This window comes from Opisthocomus hoazin, chromosome 11, assembly GCF_030867145.1.
Source record: "Opisthocomus hoazin isolate bOpiHoa1 chromosome 11, bOpiHoa1.hap1, whole genome shotgun sequence".
Taxonomy (NCBI): Eukaryota; Metazoa; Chordata; class Aves; order Opisthocomiformes; family Opisthocomidae; genus Opisthocomus; species Opisthocomus hoazin.
This window is the reverse complement of record NC_134424.1, coordinates 18,440,397-18,465,969: the sequence shown is the minus strand read 5'-3', so window position 1 is coordinate 18,465,969 and position 25,573 is coordinate 18,440,397. Positions and strand designations below refer to the sequence as shown.

At 41.2% G+C, this 25,573-nt stretch overlaps 1 protein-coding gene across 5 annotated transcripts in view; it reads right to left on the bottom strand.

The window, feature by feature from the left end:
• PRKCD (protein kinase C delta) overlaps positions 1-25,573 on the bottom strand; it is a 65,979-nt gene that overhangs the window by 3,646 nt on the left and 36,760 nt on the right. For 4 of the 5 annotated variants that reach the window (XM_075433178.1, XM_075433177.1, XM_075433176.1 and 1 more), the window contains 13 exons: positions 24,342-24,476; positions 20,427-20,626; positions 19,279-19,339; positions 10,269-10,425; positions 9,574-9,605; positions 8,857-8,942; positions 8,360-8,489; positions 7,629-7,729; positions 6,369-6,465; positions 4,758-4,891; positions 3,900-4,073; positions 3,250-3,341; positions 1,642-1,704 (listed from right to left, as the gene is read on the bottom strand). In XM_075433178.1, coding sequence (XP_075289293.1) covers positions 1,642-1,704; positions 3,250-3,341; positions 3,900-4,073; positions 4,758-4,891; positions 6,369-6,465; positions 7,629-7,729; positions 8,360-8,489; positions 8,857-8,942; positions 9,574-9,605; positions 10,269-10,425; positions 19,279-19,339; positions 20,427-20,626; positions 24,342-24,456 — 1,442 coding nt within the window. In that variant the 5' untranslated portion in view covers positions 24,457-24,476. The remainder of the gene's footprint in view (positions 1-1,641; positions 1,705-3,249; positions 3,342-3,899; positions 4,074-4,757; positions 4,892-6,368; positions 6,466-7,628; positions 7,730-8,359; positions 8,490-8,856; positions 8,943-9,573; positions 9,606-10,268; positions 10,426-19,278; positions 19,340-20,426; positions 20,627-24,341; positions 24,477-25,573) is intronic. The other variant, XM_075433179.1, reaches the window with a different exon arrangement.

Here is a 25,573-nt window from a genome sequence, read left to right as displayed (position 1 = left end):
TTTCAACAGCAGTTTCCAAAAGCTACATTCCCTCCCTTTGACTGTGATGCATTTTTTTGTCCATCTGGCTGCAAGAGCACATACCAAGGAGGGCAGGCTGAAGAGGAACTGAACAGCCCTTCTGCTTACCAAGAAAGACTTGAATAGAGCACGTAATTTTACATGAGAACAGGGCAGTCTTTTCTCCTTGGTAACTGAAGTTCCCAGAGTTGGCTGCTTACACTGCTCTGGCGGTGAGCTGCAGCTCGAACCAAGAGCCCCTGAGCTAATGCAACGCACCATAAATCCTTCCGCAGGGATGAGTCCGCCCATGGTTGGACATCAGCTGCTGGTCACCTGAGTAAACTGAATATATCCGAGATAGGGAATACACATGGTAACTGAGGGCACTGCACTTACCTAGCTACAACAAGTTCTAAAGTCTTTTGTATGATGATGTGCATTTACATGCAACGCCTACCTAAAACTGCTCCAAGTCTGGTTCTGTGAGTATATTGGTAAAGATTGCGTGTGAGACAGGGGAAAAAAAAAAGCACCTTTCATTTTTTGCTGGTGTCTTGGTGGAAAATGGTAGTTTCTCTGAAAATACTTCATACTCTGAAATCTGTGTTCTCCTTCTGGGAACTTTCTAATTTAATGTAGGGACATTTAACAGCAAGTCTAAAAATGCTCTAGGAAATCTGGGATTGAAGGATTTTGTGCTGATGACAACATATCCTGGAGTTTGATCCTTTCCTGCATAAGAACCTGCAGGAGGCAGTGGGAGTACAATTGGGTGTATTAAGGGCCCCTGATGGCTGTCTTCTCTGCGAGGCAGACAGGCTTTTAAGAATCATCCTTCTTCACCAAGGAGGGCTCCTGTAATGCTCAACCTCTTTCCAAACACCTTTGGTGAACTTCTGCTTTCTAACTTCAGAAAACTGCTTTAAAGGATGGCTGCTGCAACAGCTGTTTCCTGGTTCTCTAATGGGAGATGGACAATACCAGATGTTTTGGAGCACATTTACCTTGTGTAACTTGCTTTTACATGTGCAGCCATTACCCTTCGTACCTGCTTGTTACAGAGGTACAAGCTACCTGCGCAGGTAGGTACCAAACAGTGCTTTAGAGCTGGGGGTGGGGTGAAAAGGCTGGAGAAAGGAAATTGAGAGAAAAACTACATTTGAAAAAAAACCACCCTTCTGAGCTCTTGTAGCATGGGTATTCACAGTAAGAAGCAGCTGATCCGGATCTGGCCCCTGGTGTCTCAGCCTGGTGAGGCCGAAGCATTGATGCTGTGGTTTCATGGGGAAGGCAGAAGCAGATGACTTTCACTGCAGTGGTGTTCACAAGGCCGGCAGGAACCGATCGCCTCCAGGACCCCCTGTCCCTCGCCTCCAACTAAATAGAATCACCATGTGAAGGCAGCGTTTAAAAATAACTGAAACAAACCCGCTTTTGTGTAACATAAGTAACATTCCTCATTCTAGTTGCCAAGGGAAAGACACACAGATAGAGATTCATCTCGGGCACGTTAACGCCCTGGAATAACATCAGATCGCTGACAGACAGCTTTTACTTGTTACATCAATCAGTAACTCAAAGATTCATGACGTGCTAAGACAATTCACAGGTCCCACGCTGGAGCTGGTTGGTACTCACCTATAAATAATGCCTTTGCTGTGAAGAAACTGTAGCCCACATAAAATTTCAGCTCCATAAAACCTGAAAAGACCAAAGCATCTTTTAATCGGTCTTGCTCAGCTAAAACATAGTCAATGCAGCTGGCCAAAAGAGCTCTCGTGTGCGTCCCTCCATGGAGCGAGAAGTGCAGTACACCTCTTTAAATACTACCACACCTGTATGTACAGAGCGGGAGGCTGTCAGCTGCAGGCTGATCCCTTCACCACGCGTCTGCAGTGTCGAACGCCCAACAGCAGAGGGGACACACAGCCAGCTTGCCTTAGTGCTTCGCTGCACTTCCATTAGGGAACACCATCCCTTTTCTACCCTTTAATAGCTTTTGTGTGTTTTTAGTGATTTGCAGGTGCCTTTTAAAAGGCGGTTACTGGGAGCTCCGCGCTCACAGGATTGCTTTAGGAGGGACTGGGCACTAACGGCTAAGTTAGAAACGGACCTCACCTCTCTGCCTCTGCCCCTGCCCAGTGGCAGCGGACAGACGGAAAAGTAGCATCGCTTCAGGGGCATTCTCCATAAAGGAAGAGGTGATAATCCAGAGGATATGAAGGAAAATGCTAAAAGAATGCTTTAAATGGAAAAATGTATTAAATGTATTAAAAGCATTTTCCCCCTAATTGAACAAATACAAAACTATTTCCACTTCTGTACAGCAGAATGAATGCTGACCCAAAACTTCAGCGATAGGTACAGCGGGCACCAGGAGAGGCTGCCGCAGGCACAGATGTTGCTGAAATGCACGTAAGCTGGAGGGGCTTTGTCCAGGTGTTTGCTGGGCAGAGTGGGAACAGAGCTTGCCCTGGCCTATGAAGCTGGCTGCTACCAGCCGCTCTTCACGCCAGACCCCTGGATCTGATCCTGTCCAGCCAGAGCTCCTTCAACAGCGCGCAGGAATGCCAGTTCCAGTCCGGTTACACGACAGCACTGGTGCGGACAGGCAGCGCCGCTGCCCCGCACTGTTACTCCCAAGGTGTGCACCCATTCAATGACCCAACTCAAACCCTCCTGCTCTTGGGCGAGAGAGGTAGAAACTGACCCAAAACTAAAAAAATCATCATAGGTGAAGTAACAATAACACAATAGTTTTGCATCTTTTAAGTCTGCAGCTCCAGTGATCTGTGAGCCCCAGGTACCTGACACAACTGTGCTTGCTAAACCAAGTGCTCACCCCTTTATTAGTATGTTGTGGAACATCCTACTCTCATCTCAACTTAGCAATACTAGTGAATAGTAAGTGTTGGGGTTTTTTTCCCCCCCATGCTATTTTCCAATTTTCCATCAAAATACTGCCCGAAGGGACACTGAATTGTTGCAGTTTGCTTGCTGTCTCTAGGTACAAGCATCCCATAAAGTAAAACATCGCGCTGCTACATAAATAAGAAAACCCAGCTTCACACACATCATTAAATGAGCCGCTTCACTGTATTAAGCCAGTGCCTAGAAACACTTTTTCAGTCATCAGCCCCTGAAACGTGAGTGAAGGGCTGCAGATAAATGGTGCAGAACGAGAAGCAGGAAAACCGCAGACAGAAATCGTGCACGGAGACAGGGACTGAAGGGTTGTGCACTTACGTTGCTCTGTAGAGATCGAAACGCCCCTTGTCTTGTATGTGGAACATCAGGTCTCCCCCGTTCAGGAACTCCATAACAAAGAACAGATGATCCTGTTTGCAAATAACCAGAGAATGGAAAAAATACTGCTGCTGTCGTAACCACGTGTGAAGTAGCCTACCGGGGGCCAAGCAGCCGCTTTCTTCCCCTCCTGAGTATTTCTCTATTTCATACACCCCTAGGCATGTACGAGGCTCCTACAGATTTGAGGAGCCTGGTCTTGTACTGCAAAGCTAAAAAGCCGATCTTGTATTCTGTGGGTTTCTAGACTTAATAAAAATACACATTTAAACAGATTTACTGACTTCTACCTGTGATAGTCATCTTTTCCCCCCCTCACCGAGGGTAAAGCTAAGATCAAGGCTTTCAATTAAACTCCCTCTTACTCCAGATTGCACAGAAGTTTTTCTGATCTCCTTCTGTTCTCATCAACATACGTGGGGGTCACACTCATACTTCATTCCTACAAGGCCTGTGAACTACCGCACAGAGCACGAGAAAAGGAAATTTAATTCTTGCATCATGAAGCTACTTTCACTTGACTGCTGGTAGCAGCACCCATGAATAGGCTACACCTGCTGTGCTGCTGTTGCCATTGGGCTTTTTCTTACCTTTGTCTGAAACGTGCAGTAAAGATGGGTGAGAAATGGATTTTCCCATGCAAGCGCAAGGACCCGCTTTTCCACCATGGTACATTCCACATCATCATCAATTAGCACCACATCTTTTTTCAGAGCTTTGATGGCGAAGAATTCATTCTTCCCTTTCAGCTCAGCAAGCAGAACCTACAGAAAAAGAAAAGATGAGATTACAGCACACACAGAAAAGACTGTTGCTGGTGGTATCACTAAGGGAAAGTTAAAGTGTTTATAGCAGGTGCAATGACAATTAAAAAGCATTTAAATGGGCAAGATGAGTGACATTTGGGAAGGTGAAGTTGCTGGGCACAGAGATGAGGAGATGGGGCCTCAAGGACCACGTAATCCAGGCACAGCAGCTTCCAGGGCAGTTTTTCTGTCAATGTCTTCTGAGCGTACACACAGGAGACACGTAAAGCCTGCATCTTCATTATAGCTGCAGTTTCACAGGCAACAGCAGACAGAATCTGTGGAGGTCGTGCTGCTCTCCCACATCTCCTCCTGCCTTTGCGCTGGAGCTTTACGAGGCTGTTTCTGCCCACAGCGTGCCAACGTAAGACACCCTTCTGCACTGTGGTGCATAAAGGGCAATTCCTCTGCCTCGATACTAAATAACTGAAAAACCATCGTGCATTGTGCACCACTTTTGAGTTTAGACAAGATTCAGGCGATGAATTTCTTTGTCTTTGACAAAGATGGCTATATTCAGTTCTGTTAGGAGACTGTCTGCCCAAGTGGCTGTAACAGTAAGACCTTTCTGGTTAATGGAAATAGCCCGTCACATTGCAGAGCGCAAGCCAGGCAGTCAAGCTCCAGAAGTGTGTTACATACCTTTCCAAAACTTCCTTTCCCTAGTACTTTATGGAAGACAAAGCTGTCTATGTTGAATCTTCTCCGGCTTGCAATTCGTGAAGCTGTCTTGGCTGTGTTTCCCTCCCAGAGCTTATCGTACTCGCTGTTATCTGCTAATTGAAACAGGGAGTTTAAAGTTCAAGATATGCAGAAATACTGCCTGACTCAGATCCCTTGCTAAGAATTAAGCACTGACATGCTATTCCAGTGCATCTGCTGCTGGAATACTGGTGAATCGAAACACAAGGCTCAACTCCTGTAGTTTACAACAAAGCTTAAATTATGCAAGCATACTTGATAGTGTTGGATTTGAATTGAACCTGTGACTGTTTCTGATGCTGGGTTTAAGCTCTGCTTAGGCATTATAAAAATCAAAGGCCCGAACTTTCCCCTGTGGCTAAGATATAAAGCATAATTTGGAGAAAAAGATACTTTACAAGGACTGCCAGTAAACAAATGATTTTTCTTCTGTTAACAGACTAGTCCCTCAGCCTAAGCAGAGAGGCCATAAAAAGATCTGATTTATGCCTGGTGCTGGCTAAGAAGCATGATCATACAAATTAATCCTGATTATATCCTAAAACTGATAACTGTCCTTTTTTTCCTCTTAACCTCCGCTGCATAGATCTGATGGGCCACTAACAAGACGCTGATGGCAACCACGAGGTGATACCGTGTGTGCCCCACAAGCTGCCCAGCACCTGTGATGACCCAGGGAGGAGGCTCAGTGGCTGCACCCTGACTTAGCATTAAACCAAACCACCTTTGCAAGAGTTGGGTTTTTAATCTGTTCTGGCAAACCAGAACAAGTATGGTAAGTAATATAAAAATAATTCTCTTACTGGGCATTTCAGCAGAATTAGTTCAATGTATGGATGAATATATAAAATCCTGTACCACTCCAAAACCACGCGTTATCTCTTACTGAGCCTGGTGATTTCCACCTGGTAAAAAGTTACTTCTACTTTTGCATTTATTTTTGCATAAATTATCATAGGTTAACAGTTACAAAAACAAGGCTTATAGAATGCTAGAACTCCGTAGCAATAGTGAAAAAAAAAAAAAAAGCAAAACTTTACTCTGAACCTGTAGAGATACGATTCCAGGTACTATCAAACTATTTTAGCCATTTCATCTCAAGTAGTATTTTGGCTGCTTACATCCTAAAATAGATTGCAGTTGTCACTGGTATCTAATGGCTTGGGAACAAATCAAGGTAATTAAGAATCGACATGACATTTCAGTCACCGGAGGGAGGGGAGCTGTTGTACGCCCTGTCTGGTTAGCAAGGCATGCTCCAGTTCCACCCTGGGGAGCTGCGCTGCAGTGAGTAAAGCAGAAAGGTTTGCAGAAAGGTGGCTATGCTCACGGGCTGAAAACTACATCTATTTGTCAAAAGTTATGTCAGCATTTTTTGTGGCCAGGAGAAGGTAAAAAGAAATATATGCACAGGTTTTGTTTTTTAACAGTGCTTATTAAAAAAAAAAAAAATTGTCTAACATAAGGCAAGAATGAATAACTACTTAAATTGTTAGTTTCTGTAGCCTAGTAGGTAAACGGCTAAATTAAAATATTGTAGTTTTTCCCCACCTGTCATATCTCCTCCTGGAGCTCTAGGTTTCTTATCAAAATCTTGATAAATACCAACACTTTCTACAGATCCAGAATCAGACCTTCGTGTAGATTTCTGAGGAGGAAATTGAAATTATATTTGCACCATTACTTTAGAAATACTTATAAGAACAGCTGTTAAATGTAGCATGATGGCAATATAAACTTTTTTATTACTAATTGCTAGTACGCATCTTTTCTCAAGAAGTCTGGTTCGTAGACTGTTTAGCGACATTCTTTACAGCTTGAGATCAGCCAATTGCTTGACTTCCTTCAGTGCAAGAAAAGAAGTCACTGAAACTCCTGAACAGTCTATGTGGTGTTGTTCATTGCAAAATTATTAAAGGTATAATGGTTAGAATCCGCAGTGGGAAGAATTTAAACGGTGGGAAAATGTCCACTTGGACATAGGTTCATTCGAAGGAGGAGATGGGAATCGCTGCCATACTGGCCATGGTGAAGTCCTGTCTGGGTGTGACATCCATCTCTAGCACAGGGAAACAAATTTTATGTATGGAAGATCCCCAAGATCAAATTTTAGTAATGAAAAGGTCAAGCTTTTCGGTGTTGTGAAAGAGCTGGCACAACAGCTCTCACTTTTTCAGAGCAAATACCCTGTGAAAGCTGAGGAACACTCAGCTCAAAGGAAACACTGTTGGCTTTTGTGATATATTTTCCTGTTTTATTTTAGAGCTTGTGTCTTAATCCTTATTTGCAAATCACAAGTTGACCACAAGAGACAGCCACGCTGCAGCAGGAGATGAACAAAGTAAACTATGGGGCCAGTGTTAATCCCTGAGGAGTTTTCTGTGTGTATATATCACATTAATAAAAATAGAAAATATCTGGTCTATTTCTCCTTATTTATTTAATTTTAACGTTCAAGTGGAATTCTAAAGTCAAAGCATGGAAAAACAGAGTTCAACGTTATGATACCACTGTTTAAACAGAAAGGGAGAGAGTAACCTTGGCACCATAGAAAAACAAAGCTGGATGTGGAAACTGCACACCTTTTTGAAAATCCTTTGTTAGGTGGGGTTTTTTTGCCCCCCAGTTTCAACTTTAGGCTATTGACATCTTTGTTGGTCTCTTTATGGGTCAAATTAAAGAGAGAAAATGGTTTGCATTTCCTCCGTTACAAACCCAGTTCCCCATAAAAGTGATACAGCAAAGATGAACTAAAAACCCCCAAATGCTCTGAAAATCACCAATTACCAGAGAAATGGCAATAAAGCATACCTGGCTGACTTGATTTAAAGCCTCAGCTAGCAACTTCTGGTTTATTCCACATAAGTTGGCCACCTTATTCTGGCATTTATGATGCACATTCATCCCACACTCTAAAAGAAACGCAAGGATGGTTACACAAGGATCAGGAAAATTCTGTCCGACGTTACAAGTAGCAGGGCTGTTTCTCTGTGCAGTGCAGAAACCTTGTTATAAGACCAGATTGGACATGGATCTATCTTTGTTAAAACAACTGCAGTCTTCACCTCTATCTCACTGAAGGCTACGAAATTGTTCAAAAGGGAAAAAACTCCAGTCATCATTACTTTATTTTCAAAAATCTGCTACATTAAAGATCATCTTGGCTTTTTGTGGGAGAAGTATAAAAACGGTATTTACAGTAAACACTTTCAATATGCTTTTAGGCGCTACCCTGAGTCAGACTGATCAAACTTCAGCTACTCCCAAAGTAGTGGTTTTGATTATACTCAAGATTACACCTCGGCAGCATTTCTGCCTGCTTTAGAAGCTCACCTTGGCTGAGCTGTCACGCGAGCCAAGTGCCTGTTTGCCTCTCTCTAGTACAAAACCTTTTCCAACCACGCGTGGAGGAGATGAATCCCGTTCTACAGAACACATACAGAAATGCACCATGTGGAGCAAGAGCTAATCTCTAGTGGGTGGTGGAACACTGGAAACGCACGGAGAGGTCCCAGCTGCCCCCCCCGCCTCCTCCTCTGTACCTTCACATTTGAGTCCTTGTTTGACCAGCCCCCAGAGCAGGCTGCCGCAGTGGTCACAGAAGGTAGGGCTCATGTAGTTGTAAACTTTGAAGCGATGAGGCATGTCAATGTTGAAACGTTCCTTCTGAAACTGAGGACCGGGAGAGGAGTGAAGCACTTTACCCAAAATAGGACCTACTTCTTGCAGAAAACAGCTTAGATATTACAAATCTACAACAATTTTATCTTGAATACCCCAGTCTTCACACCCCTCATCTAACACGGAACGAATCTGCCCATCAAATATGACCCATGCCCTTGCAGGGCTTTTAACTACTTTTCTTGCTTGAAAGTTTTATCCATTACACATTACATAAAATCTTCAAGAGAAGACAGTAACTCGGGTTGTACAGCCAAGCACCTCCCAGACTGACTTAGTTGTTTCTAGGCAAGGTTTTATTAGTTCAGGAGTGTTTAATTACATAATTACACTCTAAATATACCGTTCCAGCTCTTACCATTGTGTCCCTGCTGTTGGCTGCGGTACCAGTACACCTCCCAATGATTTTATCAATACATTTCTTATGAATAGCAGCGTTGCATTCTTCAAGACATGCACAAGAAAAAAAAGGATTGCTTCAGATAACAAATACTTGGGATGAGGTGTTCGCATTTCATAGCGTAATGTGAAAAAGCACACTCCTTTCCATCATACTATATACACCACACCCTTTCTACTCTATTATGATGATGATCTTTTTTGAGCTGATTCCCCCATTTTGTGTAATCATAAACTCTATTTTTAAACTAAATTTGCCTCCATTAGGCAATGCCACCAGCATTTGATAACAGAAAGACAATACTATGCTTTTGGGTTTTACCCTTTGAGATCTCCCCTGCTGTTTGGAGTAATGCACCGAGATGTATGCTAAGTCAAAAGTGCTTTTCATTTCAGCTGTAACACTCCTCAATAGCTGTAATTTATTTTAGAATACTTCGTGCAACTTTTCAACAGCATTACACACTTATGAGAAGAACAGTTAAGTCTAAATCTTGATACTAAAAACTCAGGTAGGAATCATAATTAGACAGCCTTAGGTCATTGTGCAAAAATGTTTAATATGTACTACTAGCTACAGAGCTGATGCACTGTGCTATGCGTAACTAGTAGATCTACAGATTTATGTGGAAAGTAGTGCAAGAAAAGGGTTAAAAAAAAAAAAAAATCAACTTACGCCTACATTTGTATCCCTGCTTGTTGAGTCCCCTGAAAAACAAATGATAAAGAAGGAAATCAAAAACATACGCTTGCTGAAATAAAAGGTGAGGGTTTTTTTATTTTTACCATGTCAACCAAACCAATTAATCCTTTGTGTATAGGAATATTTGTTCCACTTAATAAACTGGTCTAAATTCTGCTATTCAGAATCCTCTGTCTTAGGAAAGCAAGGCTTAGAAGATAAGTGAGCGTGTTTTGACAGACCAGCAAATTAGGAGGGAAACCCAGAAAAGACAAGGTTTCAATCACATGGGAAATCCTACTGGATCTGACTTACTATGAAAACGGGCTGGCTATGAGTCTTCATTCTGCTATCAGCCACTTCACAGCTCAAACTTTCAGCATTATTTTCTCTGATCCACCCATCTCATTCTCTCGTGACAGAGCTGCTCTTGGTTATGGGCCAGATCTCACTTGATGCTGATGGAATTTTTGCCAATTATTTCAGTGGCAAAAATACTCAAGTTCTATCTTTCAATGCGAAAGAGACAACTACAGTTCTTAGGTACAACAATGCTCTTAATAAATACGTAATTTCAGTTTGCCAATACATATGAATTTACATGTCATGTTTTGTCTCAATATACTTGAAGAAAATTTTGTAGTTATTTGACCCTTGTGGGTGGGGGAAGCTTAGTATTTCCTTCTTACCATACAAAGTCTTTGCAGACAGAGCAGAACGTAGGTTGTCCAAAGAAGGTAGCAATAAATTCATGATTTTTGATGTACTGGATTTTGGCTTGCTTGATAGCTCCTCTCCTGTTTATAGTTACTGTCCCCTCCTCTTCCCTCATTGACTGTTTGCAGTCTAAGGGGGAGACAAGAAGACACACTTTCAATACTTTAAGGTATTACAAATATTAGCATTTGCTTCTCCAAAAAGTTCAGTTTGTTCTTCTGTTTCAGACTTGTGTTTCTACTTATTTTACACCTGCATTCTGCAGACTTTCAGTCCAACAAAGGTGGAACAGAACGCATGCACTGCTTCCCAAGGTGCCTCCATGTCCTGGAACGCAAGCACTTCCCTCTCCTGCTCATCCAGAAGCAGCCTTCAGCAAATGAGCTGAGAGGAAGAAGCAGGAATGGAGTACAGTCTGGGTGAAGAAATGACAACTACAGTCATTTCTTGAAAAAATAAGCTCCTATACATTATGTGATTTATGTGCAAGAGAAATAAATGTTTTATTGGAAGCAGGCGGATCTTCTCCTTCAGCAGAAGTCTTCTCATGCTGCTGCTCCACGTGCCTTCCTGAACCAGGACTACAGCAGAAATAGAGGTGAAGTGCTGCAGGACCTCCCGAGTCACCACCGGACCATACTACTGTAAGATAGGTTTTTTCCAGCCTCCAGGATCATTAAGTAGTGAGGACAAATGAGATTTTCAATTAGACATCTCCATCATGCTATCTCATAACGTCATTGCTGTGTCTGTCAACACGTCTCAGTCTTGTTCCTCTCCCCTCCGAGCCCCCATGGGGTTACAGTATATAGTACTACATAATACTATAGTAGTAACAGCACATATTATAGTATATACTGCAGCATCTAATACTACATTACACAGAAATGACATATTAGCCAAGAAATAAAACAACAAAAAAATTCTCAGGCTCTGAGTCCAACTGGCTCATACAGGTCCTTCATTACAGGTTATAGTTATTTCCACCCATTTCCAAGGAAGCTTCCAACTTTCTCTTACACAAATGAGTATTTTGTGTCTCAGTCTTCCAGCCACAACTCAGACTATATAGTCTTCCATTCTGAAAATAATAGGAGTTTGTAACAGAGGTAACCTCATGAAGGTGTATCAAGAGAGACTGGGTAACTGGTAATTTTAACCCTAGGACACATTTCCTGTCAATAGAGAGGAGCTGTTGAGGGACAATCCCATCCAGCAGGAAAAGATAAAAGCATCAAGGAGCTGATCAACTGCTAACTGCATCAGCTCTGGCCAGCACCTTGTGGGTCCCAGTCTGGAAGAAATGTGGACATGGTTCACAGGTCGAAAGTGCTGCAGAGTTTAGGGTAACAGGAGATTGCTGTTTTCAGGATGGCAGTTTCCACAACGGAGTAAGGAAAAAGCCAGAAAAGCCCTTTTCCCATTGTCAATACTATCAGTTTTTATCTGCTCCGTTGCACTGCTGCCCCTTATCAATATCAGTGGGAGCTTTGCTTTTCATACCAATAGAAACAGACTTGCTTCCCTTGCCAAGTCACGCTAACCGCAATGCCTGAGCTTACTACAAAGTTACCCAGGAGCTCTGTTTTTCTTGTTGCTAGCTGTGCTTGGTTTTTGTCATTTTATGAGCTGGCTGGCACCACTGCTATTCCAACCGACTGCTGAACCTGGAGTCCAATCTATCACTTGATGCCATTTTGAGAGTCCTGAACTAATTGGTCAGTCACAGCCAACAGCAGCCAGACTGCAGCAGCATGTACTGTCTTCAAAAAGAAAGGGCAAGGTCAGCTCAGAGATCAAGGAAAGATTAAGCATATTAGTGAAAAGAAAGATCAAAAAAGGTCCCCGGGGTTTTGCCACTAGGTATTAATGCACTTTTCTGAGAAACTGGCCATCTGGTTCAGAGAAAAACCCATCCTGCCTTCCCCCGAAAAGAGCTCACAGCATGCACTATGACAGCCTGGCACTACGTACGCCACTGAGCTACCTCTTCCCCTCCAGGAACGGGATTCATTTCTGCTACTCAAACAGGCTGCTGAGTTCACCCAGCCAAAACTCCCATCAGCTGCTGCACTTCGAAGTCTGCAAATAGTACTATCTCTTTGATTAATCCTGCTGGGCAAATACACAGACCTCACCCACTGTTCCTCCAACACTTCAGGGACACCACACGCTGAAATGTGTGTGCAAGGAAAACAACAACGTTGCTGAGGGTCAATAATGCTTCATACGGTTCGCTGCAAGAAAAGGATGTCTTCATAAGGGTGATTTAATCACAGCAACAGAGCAGAGAAAGGTGTGTTGCTTTATAGCATGAGATAAACTGTGATTGAGCAGATTTAGGGACAAAAGCCTCTCTAAAGTCTGCAACCAGAGAAAACCAAGTTTTTAGTGATGAACTAACAGGATTCATCAGGTGAACAGGACACAGCTTCTCCTCATGTTGAAATATTTGTAGTAATTCAGTATTGCTGACACTGTGTGCAAAACTCTGACAAAACTTTATCAGGATAGGGGAAACTGTGGTGTTTCCTCCCTGTCTGGAACACCGACATTGAACTTTACAGAAACAGATTAGACTAACATCTGTTTTTTAAAAGGGTAATTGATAAACTAATCCCTTTGGTTGTACAAAGGAAAAAAAAAAGAAAAAAGGAGAAAAAACCCTACTGTCATTAAATGTACTTTAACTGCGAAGAATCCTTGAGCACACTTCAAAATCTGCATGCGAGAACACACAGTCTTCACAACCAGCTGCCTTATTAAATACCTTTGCCAAAACCAACCAATATATCAAAGCATAGCGGAAAACATTTTTGGATGCTTCAGAAGGTTTGGACAGCAGCTGTAACTGAAGTGCACCTGAAGTTGAGATACAATAGCATAGTTCATTTCAGTTTACTATGGGCATGTTTAATAAGTCATCTTTAATGTGTAAATTACCTTTAACGGGTACTGCTCCAGAAGTCTTAAGAAGTTCAGCTAGCCATGGACTCAGCTGGGGAGTGAAGGCTTTACTTCAAAGATGCAGAGAGAATTAACAGTCGCAAGGAGATAAATTTCCCCACGAAGTGTATGGATACAGGGTGGAGATGGGCGGGGGGGGAGACAGACAAAGGGAAAGCTTTTGCTTCCCCCTTCCAAGCAAGCTAGGATTTCCACAGATGAAACACTTGTCCTGAGCCAGAAAGAGTCATGTACAAACCAGCTGAATCAGCAACTAGAACCCAGGTGACCTCTGCAGCCTGGACCTGAAATTAATCATTTTGGACCCAGCACACACCATTAAACATAACCTACTTCCTCTATTGAGAACTGTGGTTAATATTTATCACTGACACATTGTTCACATATTTCAAGGTCTCTGCTCAAAACTTGCAGCTGATCTGACAAAAGCACGCAGGACTCCTCCACGCCATGTAGTCATCAGGAAGCCATCAAGCACGCTTATGAACTGACAGCACCGTTCTGCAGAAGTGCTATGAACACCTCATCATATGCACTGGTTAATTGCCGTGCCACGCCTGCTAAATATTCCACAGTCCTTACAGCCACTAACGGAACAGGCAACCCACAGTCTGGAAAACATTTGCTAAAACAATGTAACTAGGACTCTGCTGAACTGTAATAAACCTCAAGGTGAGATGTCAAATAGTCTCCACTGAACCTCCAGAGTTCAAGGACAAAAGAAAACAAGCTCCAGAAATACCCTACTAGATTTTTTAAAAGAAAGAATAGAAAAAATATTTACCATCTTCAGAGTTCATTTTTCATTTTAACTTGCTCGTTTCACAGTTCTGTTTGTGAACAGAGGAAAGATAACAGGGCTACTGTCAGAAACTGAGAACCGGGACTTCACTTCAAACAGGGACAGACAAAACATTTTCTGAGATAACTGGCTGCTCAAGTCGAGATTCGCCCGAAATTCTGTAATAAATTACAAAGCCTACTAACGTTTCTGTTCAGTGTCCCCTTCTGCTGTTCTACTGCCTTGTACTTGGCTCTGTTTGAAAGTTAAGCGTGCCTGCAGGTCAAGAAAAATTAATCTCACAGAGCAATCATTAAAAAGGAAAGCTTAATCCTCACAAAGGAGACTTTCTCAGAGGAAAACTGCTCTTTAACCTGCTACTGGAGAGGACTGCTTTACAGACCATCTGTACAAAAAAGCCCAATAAATCATTTACAGCAATACAGGTTTCCCAAAAGTCTGCATTTCTATGACATGAACTTGCTATGTTAAATGATTTTGGGTTTTGTGATCATCACAATGTTTCATTTACAGGCAGAGTATTACTATTGCTATGTATTTCTAGCGTTCTTTTTTTTTTTAAAAAAAAAAACAACATCATCTCCTCCATTCTCAGTACTTGTGGATTTTACACTGCTGACACTGACGTAGCAATACCAATAATTTGCTTTTGTACAAGCCAATACTATTTGCTGTCAAAGCTGGCACATCATCTCACCTTACCTGTCTAGGCCCCAAGCAGTTATACTACAAGTTTTAGCACCAGTGAGCAAAACCAGCGTTACAAACTCGTGGCAGCACCTTTACGAGAAGGCACATACACTACATGGGATAGCACACGCACTTCTACTGTAAGAAAAACTGCCAGTGTGTTACGCTCTGTTCTGCGCAGAGACCAGGACACCCACGGGACACAGACTTCTTGCCTGCTCCTCTAAATAAACGCAGTCCTGCCTCTGCCACCGAGCCAGCACCTACTACTGCTTGGACTGACACTGAGCAGAGCATTGAGGTGGGCTGCTCTGCGGCTACTTTTAGCATGTGTCTATGGAACTAGTCTTTCATAGGCACTGGTGAACTCAACGGTCTTTTAGAAAAGTGCTAAAACAAAACACCAGAGTTTTAACAAGCCCTGCCTTTCAATCCAGGAGAGAAAAAAAATCCCCCAGCTGCACTACAGCCTTGGCAGCGCCCAGCCCGCCTGCAGAGCTGCTGTGCTAACACACTCTCTGCTCAGCTGCACAGGGTACTTCATAAAACCATTTCAGTAAGTGTTTTGGGTAACAATTCTCTGGAGATACCTGGCATCTCATTCATTCTGGTCAAACAGGGAATAAACTGGAAAACGGGCTTTCTCTTTTCTAAACTACAAAGGCACAGTAAAACCAACATTTAAAAATACAGCATCTAAGTCAAATTTCTTGTGAACATATAAACTCTATCAAATTTTCTCTGCTCTACACATTAGCTACCTTACCAATCAAACACACTGCCAGCTTTGTGTTTATGAAATTACTACATCTGCAAATGTTTGCTTTTCTTACAGAAAATTAAGCCAGAAAATGTTTTTATTAAATTCATGCAACTGTACTTTTAGGTGCGGATTAAAGCAGATGCTAGGTGTCACTGAATAAATACCACATCTTCGAGGTTTCTAGAAATAGTATTTTCTCAGTTAAATGATTAAACCATATCAACTTTCCCACTTCCAATTATAAATCCAGTTATATATCCAGTTCTGGCTTTTCAGTCCTCATCATTATTATTTACTAATAACGTAACAATCCTTCCCCAACACACCTCATCCATAGAGAAACTTGCTTTAAATCTGAATTTAGATCAATGCAATATGCAGACTGTGATAGAAAATCTGTTATTTACCCTATTGTTTTTCACAGATGCCTCAGAAAAATTCTAAAGTCTCATGCTTCCCCAACACCCATCTCAATACACACAGAGGAAAACATATTCAAAATATATGCAGCACTTTGGTGCATGTTCCTCTCCCAGAAGTCAGACACTTGAGATATCAAAAGTTCACATGCAAATTACTCACCTTCCGATACATCTAATGGCATTTTAAAGAAAGAATTCACTAACCCTTTCTCCAGGAAGCTGAAGCCAGCAACCCAGCAGTTGAGAATTCAAACCCAAGACACAACTACACTGCTAAAGCCTTCAAAGCTGCTAACACTGCACAAGACACTCCGCAGTACGGCAAGCCGCCCCTGTGATCCTGGGTTTTCTTACTCGATAAAGTAATTAACTACATTTGAATAAACAAAGATCAAGCAGAGTATTAAACATATTGCAACTCCCACCTGTTAAAACTAAAGCTGCTTTACAGAACTGTAACCTGGTTTCAATACTACAATGAGAGAAGGAGGGGCAGAAGAAAACAATATTCTAAAATGAAAATGGGGGTCAACAACCTGTTCTTGTGTTTCACACATCAGCAGAAAAACTTTCAATTTCTAGCACAAACTTCTTTTCAAATCACAGGACAGAAGACAAAACAGTTCTTTGACAGCTCCGAGTCAGGGGGGTCTGCTGTCCCTGTTTTACAGGGTCTAGAAAGAAAAAAACCCTCTAAGATTGGGAAGACTTTTCATATTTAGCCCTAAATTAACTGCCCAGGTCCCAGTCTGCAAAAAGAATACACAAATGGAATGTCTCAGTGCAGCCTGCCATGGAGCAAATTTTAATACCTGTTTATTGCATGAAAATTTTTCTCTAATAATAAATCTGATAATGGAGCAATAACACTCTTACTTCTCAATACTGCTGCCTACCATCAAAGCAGAGAAAAGCAGTTTTCTCAGGATGGGAGAATGTTTGCCACTTAGAAGGAAGGGTTGAAAACCAACAGTTTTAGTTTGCAAAACAGGCCAAAGAAAGAATTAGTCACTTTTGCAAAGTGTTTGGAGATTTTCAAACAAAAGGTAGCACCTATCACTCAAAAGATACCAATGGTAGAAATACCTTCAATAAACTAGGGAACAACTAAAATACCAGTTTGAGAACACGCCTTTTTTAGTATTTTAGAAACACAGCTACCATACAGTTCTGTATGGAAAGACGCATCAGAGAGGAGACAAAATGGTAGGTGCATAAGAAGGAATGGGAGCGCTCTCTGAGCTTTCAACTATTAACTAAGGGTTTTAGCAATGTGAAGAATGGAAGTTAATACAAACACCCTTGTAATGTGCTAACTTCTCTGCTCTAACACTGGTAACTGCTAATTTAACTAGAGAAAACATTTACAGTGGTGCAAGGATGAGCCAAAAATCATTCAATGCTTGCCAGTTTAGTAATACACAGATAGTGACGTGAGGGCAGTCTATAATTTTTGGGGAGAATTATTACATTAAAATGTGTTGATGTTTGATGTGATCACTGCAAATATCAGACTGAGTGACTTTCCTTTGTAAAAAATAGATGTAGAAATGTCTTGAAAGGGAGTTTCCACTGCCTCTGAGGTTTTGTTACCAAAAGGTATCAGTGAGGGATTCTCTATAAAGCAGAATATAAACAGAAAGTTTTTGCAAAGTGGAAGGTCTAACAAGACCATTAACACGTGAATCTTAACTTGCTAATTAAAGTACAATTGCATGACTTAATGATCTGTTTTGTGTTTAGGCTTCATCCACTACCATCTGCAATCCCTAATGAAGGCAATGAAAAGAACTGCGAGAACACTGTATCTATTTTTAAATTATTCTGATAAATAACTAAGTACAGTTATTTTACTAGTTAGAGCACCTGCCTACTAATAAGTAACAGCAAATTATGGAAGGTTTTCACTTATGCCATGTCTACTGTTCCTCATGTCTGTGTGGAGAGGAGGAAACACGCTTCAGCCTCATCAAATACGCAACTGAGAATACCGAAGTCAGTTTTGTACAGTTTTGGTTGAGAAATTCAAGTTTCCTGGATGAATGGATTTCTGTATGTCTCATTAAATAGATTCTTATAATACTACTGCCCCATGAAACTGCCTTGCACAGAAAAGCCATAATAAAGACCAAGATGGAGATTTTCTAATATAATGGCTCACAAGAGTTTGAATGCAAACCAGAATATTACTGGTGCATGAACAGAAAGCTTTTGATCTTCAGAGAAATGCTCTTTCTTACAGGCTCTTCAGTCTCACACCATTTTTTTTAATTTTGCTTTAAAGGAGACCAAAATAATGAGCGTATAGGCTGTCTGTTTGTCACTGCAAAGACAAAATGTCACTCTGAAATGTCACGTACTGCATATCACATTCTATCTTTAGTAGCTTTCCTAGTAACTGCTACACAGATTGCACATATGGTACAAAAATGTGTGGTACCTTCATAATTAACTTGTTCTATGAGAGAAGAACTATGTTCCCTGTATATATCTGGGGGGGAAAAACACCCACCAATGCTTTAAAACTTACTGCTTTTCCATGTATTATTTACAAACACATAGCACTAAGCCATGAAAACGCGATAGGCTAATATGGCAGACCAGTTCAATTCCCAAGAAATAATGGTGTCATGACTTCTAGTATGGGAAAGTTTTAACCACTAGCTAAGCAAGTTGTGGGGTTTACATTGTTTCCTTTAGGAAAGAATTCCACAGATACACAAATCCCTGCCAAAATATTTGGGTTTATTATTGTACTCAAATCTTCCCCTCTCGTAATTAACTATCTTCTCTTACCTCCTAGTTTCTTCTCCAAATAGCACGTGTAGATTTCTGATATATACAGATTGTTCACTTTTTAAACTGCTATGGCAGAACATTGACTAGATTTGCATTTTAACACTTAATCATTCCCTCATTGCTACAGTCAGTCTCTGTGATTAGTGACTATGGCATCTGAATCCCAGGAAACTCAGACCGATTCCCCAGTCCACAAAAAAACGTTTCCCGCATAAGCTAGAACAAGAGATTTAAATTCTTTGTACCTAAAAACAAACTGATAACATCTTTTCTATCACATGAAAATGTGAGGACAGACATGTTAAAGACCCAAGAGTGACTAAATGCAACAGCAATACAGAGCACAAAGGCATTTAGGAATGGACAAATGCAGCCATGACTCCACATGACAAAAAAACCTCTACAAAACAAATTAACTCAGAAAATTCTGCTATGTGTTTGGGGTTTTTTGTGTGAGCTACATCCTGTGTTCTACAAAAGGAATGTGAAAAAAAGGTTAATTTTTATGTAACTGACTGCAAATAAACAGTTGACATTACCTGCATCTTCTAAAAAATACTGCACAGCCATCAGCACCTTCCCCTGAGGTTGCAGGTCAAGCTATGGAAAGAAGAATACCAACAGTGAAGTACGTAGTTGACTGAAACCCTCACGAATTTAAACAGCTCTTTCTATGGAATCAAAGTATAATATTCAGTAGCTATTGGATTACAACATTACAACCCTCTTCCATATCTCACTGCGGCAGCTGAACCAGGGACTTCTATTCTATTGCTTTTACTAGCGTGTTGCATTTCTTTGGTGTCTACTCAGTAGTTCAGCACAGCCAAAGTTCACATTGTTTTTGCATGCCCCTTTCCCGTTTCTGCAAAGAAGTTTGTTGACTTCTGTTTTTATTATTAGTAAACTCAATTTGCACAGGAACTCAGTTTTAAAAGAAAAAGTCTACACAATCCTTCATATGTTTATTGAGAGTACAAACTACAATGATATCAAACACTTTCAAACCATTACACATGGTTTCTGTGGCAAATTCTACAGACCAGCAAAAACAAATGCCTTTTAAGCCAATAGCTGAGGTTGCTCCCTGCGCTCAGAAAATACCTCCTAATTCTTAAAGTGCTGCCTTTGTAAAAGGTAAGAAGCTATTAAGCATGAAAGAGTCTGATTCAGCCTTCACTTCAGCACAGAGCAAAGCATTGTTGGGTTAAAAGTAAACACAACTTGGGGGGGTGGGGGGGAGGGCAAGAGAAACCACAATTACATTAGATACACCCATGGGCATAACTAATACTTGTTGTAGAAATAAATAAATAAAATTTGAAATTCTAAGTGGAAATGCCTTGGAATAAGCTTCACCTTTCTTTTTCTCTGGATGAATTATAATGATCAGATCCAATTTAAACGTCTGCCATTTGCTATAAAAACTGCTAAGCTTTATAAAACAGGCACTCAGTGTGATATATACCATTATTTCAAACACTAATGCCATGGCTTTTATTGTCAATTTCTCAAACTTTGATTGTACGTTATCTGCTTCAAAAACGCTGGTAAAATAATTGTCTTAGAAGCCCTGCCACACACGCTAAAGGGATCGAACACTCATAGTTTAAAAGGCATACGGCATCCCTTCACCTTGAAAGAAACATAACCAGGTCAGCACGTTTAAGGAATTAATCTTCCTTACCCAGAATTCTGCTTTGCCGTTGCCTTTCTTGCACCGTTCCGCCAGGACCGACACACCTACAGTCACTTCAGATAATGGCTCTTCTGCTGCTTTCATGAGAACAATCTGAATCACCCGTCCTTCGTAAATGTGGGCATCAAAAGTTGATTTCCATTCTGGATACATGGTAGGTTTCTTCTGAACTAGAGTTTTTCCTCTCTCTGAAAGCCACAAAAAAAGGACAGAAACTTTAAAATCAAATAACATAGATCCACTATTTAAACTCAATAAAATAAAACAAAAGAGAGAATCCTCATACTGAAAACCAAAACAGACTTACTACTGCTTGTACTGGGGTTGGGACAAAGTTTAAATATTCAGCTGAAACATTCATGACTTGGAAGGCAAAGCCCACCCTGACTACCAGGGCACACAAAGGCAGTGAAGGTGTTAACATGCAGCCAGAGAGACCAGGAGGGAAAAAATCCCATCCTAGAAGCTGGTTTAGTCAGTCACAGCCTGACAGGGAATATTTGCATGGCTGCTTTCTGCTATCAGTCTCCATGACGTGTTGTCTGATCATAGCGAGTACCTGCTGCTAGAAGAGAAATTAAGAGACATCTTACATTCACCTAGTTTAAATTGAAACCAGTGGCTGTGGGATGAAAAGCTCCACATTTCATTAATCTGCTTCCAAGTTATCCCAGCATTTCACTTCTATTCATAAGTCACTCTCCTTGGCATTGTACTCTCTCTCTGCCATGTTTGCGACTTTTTAAAGGACATTACAAGGCCCTATCTGTGCTGTCTAGCACATGCAGACCTTGTGTAGTTAAAGAATAAGGAAAAGGATGAAAGGACTTCAAAAAACATACTAATTTTTTTGTAACGTTTACTCAGCCTCCCATAAGAGCACCTCCACAGAGTCCTTGCTTAGGAGTTTTACACTGCTTCACTATTCTTACTAGATTGATTTTTTTTCCTAATACACAGCTTCAGTCTCTCTTGCTACCAGCTAAGCTAATTTCTTCCTATCCTTACCTCAGGCACAGAAAACAGCTGGCAATTGCACCATCTATAACAAGCTTTAGCATATTTCTAGATCTGGGTCTCCCAGTAGTCCCATCAACACACCCAAAATGATACTGCCTCCCAAGCAACCACATCCAGCTCTTCACCGTGACTCTAGCATGTGATGCCACCTCCCCAGTTTCTCCTCAGCAATTTGGTGCCAAACGAATTATTCCCCATTTGCGCTCAGGTAACTGAATATAGTTTTGTACATTCTGCACAATTTCTGCTATTTATCAAGATCATTTGCTGAAATAAAAGTGATTTCTCAGTGCTTCTCCAGCTCTGAGTGACCCATTTTTCCCCCAAGTGTGTAATCCGTTCTTATGATATGAAGGCAGCAGCAAAGCAGATTAAACAGTTGGACCCTTCCCCAAGAAGCTGCAGTGTGGTCTGTCTCCTAAAATTAGCAATAGAATTTACATTCACTTTGATGAAGAAGAATTTGATACCTATTATTTAAAAATCTTCCTGGAAACTCAGGGCAAATTTTGTGTTCATTCATTAATAACTTGCTTGATGCACTCCACTCACTTGTGCTGAGCTACCCAAACAAGAGCAGCGAATAGTGTCCCTGGACTTCTTTATTTGGGAAAGCCTGCCAACAGCAGCATTACAAATTACAACTCTGACAAGCAGACCTAAGCCTGCTTGCCAAAGGGCATTCTGAAATGCTCAGAAACAGACACCTGAGGACCTCCTCTATTTCAACGCAAACTTCAGCATTCCTCCTCTACTCAGCCAAAAGCTTTTATCCTGAATTTGGGGAACTCTGCAGAGAGAAAAACTCCGACTCTTAGCAGTGCAAACCTACTTCCAGAGCCCTGTACTTGGTATTCTTAACTAGGGAAGAATTTGGAAATATTATGGTGAAATTACATAGGCAAATCTGAAACAAAACACAGTTCAGACATTATTAGGATGGACAATCAAGGTGAGGGGGAATTAAAGGCAGGCTGTCAGCACAGCAAGGCTTCTACACTAGCCTAATTTTTGGATTGCTAAAGCCAGACCCCTTCATCAGAAAAAGCACGCTTCAGCACGCATCCTTGGGAATATGAAAAATTGCACCTATTTGCAGAACCTTTGACAATAATTCAGGGTTTGCAGCAGCAGCTTACAGAAGAGTGGTAATACTCTTTGTAGGAGTCTTAGAGGGGGAAAGAACTATTTCAGTCTGTTCACAGGACTCTCCCTCTCCCCATGTCCCAATTAATATCTGTCTTGATCAGTTACTACATACTTTTTTACTCTATGCAAAACTGAAATGTCATCTGAATTACTGGCAACAACTTCCAGCCTGGCCATGCTGCTTTTATAATTAAAATCATACTAATCAAGGTTTGTCGTGGATCACACGGCCTGCCTGCTAAAGAACACTTAAGTGTCAGCAAAGAACAGCCTTTAAGAAGGCTCCTGTATTCAAGTCTCCTTTGTTTCTCTGCTAACACTACCGGCTTCATAACGTTTTCCATGTTTGCAAATTGGCTTAATGCCTAATCATTAGGGAAATAATTTTCTTCTTCCTATACAATAAGCTTTTCCTTGATCATGTTTCATCCTGAAAATCCAACAAAAGTTTTTCCTGATCTTGTCAAGCTGATATCAGTTTATTTTCCCAATTACTCCAATCAGTCACTGCTCCAAGGTTCATTGCACTTTCCTCCCCTCTTTTTTAGTACTTCAGACACATGGAAGCAAAGAGAAGAAATGTTGGGACAATTCTACTTTCCAAAAGGAGACAGCTGGGGAGAAAAAAAAAAAAAAAAGTATTTACACCACTTCTGCCTCTTCACATGTTCTGCAGCAGCAATGCTTACGACACCATTTCTTCAGAGGTTCTCCCAACAGACTAGGAAAAGACTTCTTTGGAGCTTAACCTATTTGCTCGCTGACATTTTCTGGAAGGGGCACCATACCTTGTGTTTAAAGTCAAAATGCAGCTTTTACCTCAGCGATAAGGTGAAAGCTGAGTCATGTTGTGAGAAAGAAGAAAATTCACCCTTTCCTGCATTCTTTGATGTTTTGCGAAGCCCTAGAGCCGTAATGCAGGATGAGATGGCTGCGGTCTAACACAGTAAAGCAATTCTCTCTCATCCTGCTTGGCCACAGTGATGTGTTCTAGCTAAATGTCACGATATACTATAAACCTTTGGACCATTTTCTGTAAGGCGGTGGTCCTTAAAGGCTGAGCACCTGCTGAACAGGGAGGTGCCAACAAGACCTTGGGTGCAAGTCATTCCAAGCAAGTAATTCTGCCAAAATGCCCCAGTTACTACAACAACAAACTACACTTCTCTCTAATACCTGTCCTCCAAGTCAATAAAGGTCGTTTACTACTCTGTGCTTGAGGATGGTTCTCTCAAACCTGCTGCAGTTCAGCTCCCTCTTCACAACACTCCACTACACCACTGTCTCCCCCGCAGAGCTTCTGCAAGAGCAGTCTGTCACTTGAGGAACTGGACAGAACAATGCTTTATTTAACATTTGCAAAACTTTGACAGGCGAAATTCACAATTCACCTTAACCCAAGCAAAAGTGAAATTTCAGCTGCTTCACCACCTTCTGTGAATAGTTCTGTGTTGGCGGCGAAGTAAGAAACTAGAAGTCTTAGACTTTACCCCAACAAAGTGCTGAGCACTCTGGCTGCAGTACAAGAAAGCGCTCGTAAAGAAGTCTTGTTTTAAGGTGGGGATAGAGGCAAAAGTCACTGTTTTTTCTCCCATTCTGAAAGAAAAGCTCATGTTGAAGTGCTTGGCGTGACAGGAACAGCAGGACTCAGTACCATTCACAGACTAAGAGGGATTGTAGTATTTCTCAAAAACTTGTTCATATTCAGAAAAGCATCACCATTTGTAGCCTCACCTGTAGTCAACGCTTCCTTCATCTTGATAGCACAGAAAGGCTGTAGTTGTTCCCCTTGATTCTGCACAGGTCCCAGCTCAAATGAGTTGAAAGATATCCGTAAGAAGGGAGCCATTGCTCACACTGATACACAACCTAAGTGGAAAGAAGTAAACATAAAAATCATAGAATAAAAAACCTGTTCTGAGAGTTGTAAGAAAGCAATACACATTCCTCAGCAGCCATCATAGCTGACAGAACCCATCCACTAAATTTTGCAAGTCTTGAATGTGTATTTGAGACCATGAGCCTGAAGTAAAACTGGTACAAACTGAAACAAAAAATGTAACATGTACAGTCAATGACTGAATTTAAGACATCTTTTTAACTATCTCCTGTTAAAAGTGAGTAGCAGTTATGCGTTTGACTTGACCTTGCTCAGTTTTTAAACACAGAGACCCTATTTGTTAACACACAAGTATAAAAGCATTCTTATCAAATAAGTAGTTCACAAACTAATAGACAGATTGTTTGGGGTTTTTTGAAATATTTTTTTCCTCGCACCTGGAACAAAGGGTGGGTTGGGGAAAAAAGGGAGGAAGAAGAGTGTTATCTGTTCCACATGTTCCTTTCCCAGTATCTCTCACAATGCAAGGAGGGAGAACCAGGAGCAAAATTAATCATCTAAACTCACATTATTTTGTTGCTCTTTTGGTACATATTACTTTATTTTTTTAACTGCTACACAGCCTCAAAACTTCCCAGACAGAATTCTAGGCATCCCAATAGACAATCAAATGATAAAAGGAACACCTTTGGTTTATTTTATTTTTAAAGATTATCTGAGAAACTAATGAACCTACATACAATTTCTGGGCACTGCAGTAAAACCCACTACCAGATCTACAGTAAGGGTAACACAGCCTTAAGCACAATCAAGTAATAGCACTGCACATGAGCACCTGATCAACATTTACAACCCGAGTGACTGGTCCATACACGAGTTCACACTTACTTTCTCACTGAGATACATGCACAGTTACAGAAATTTCTGAAACCCAGATATTTCACTGGATAAGTGCGCATTTTATTTTTCATACTTAATACGGTAAATAATGTACATTCCAAATACCACCACCAAACAGAAACAAGTATAATAGCACATGGCTGCTACTCCAGCATTGCTTTCAGGTGGCAGTGTACCAATCCTAGGAAGCAGCACAGAGCTAGCGATTCGAAGTGTGAGCCTCCAT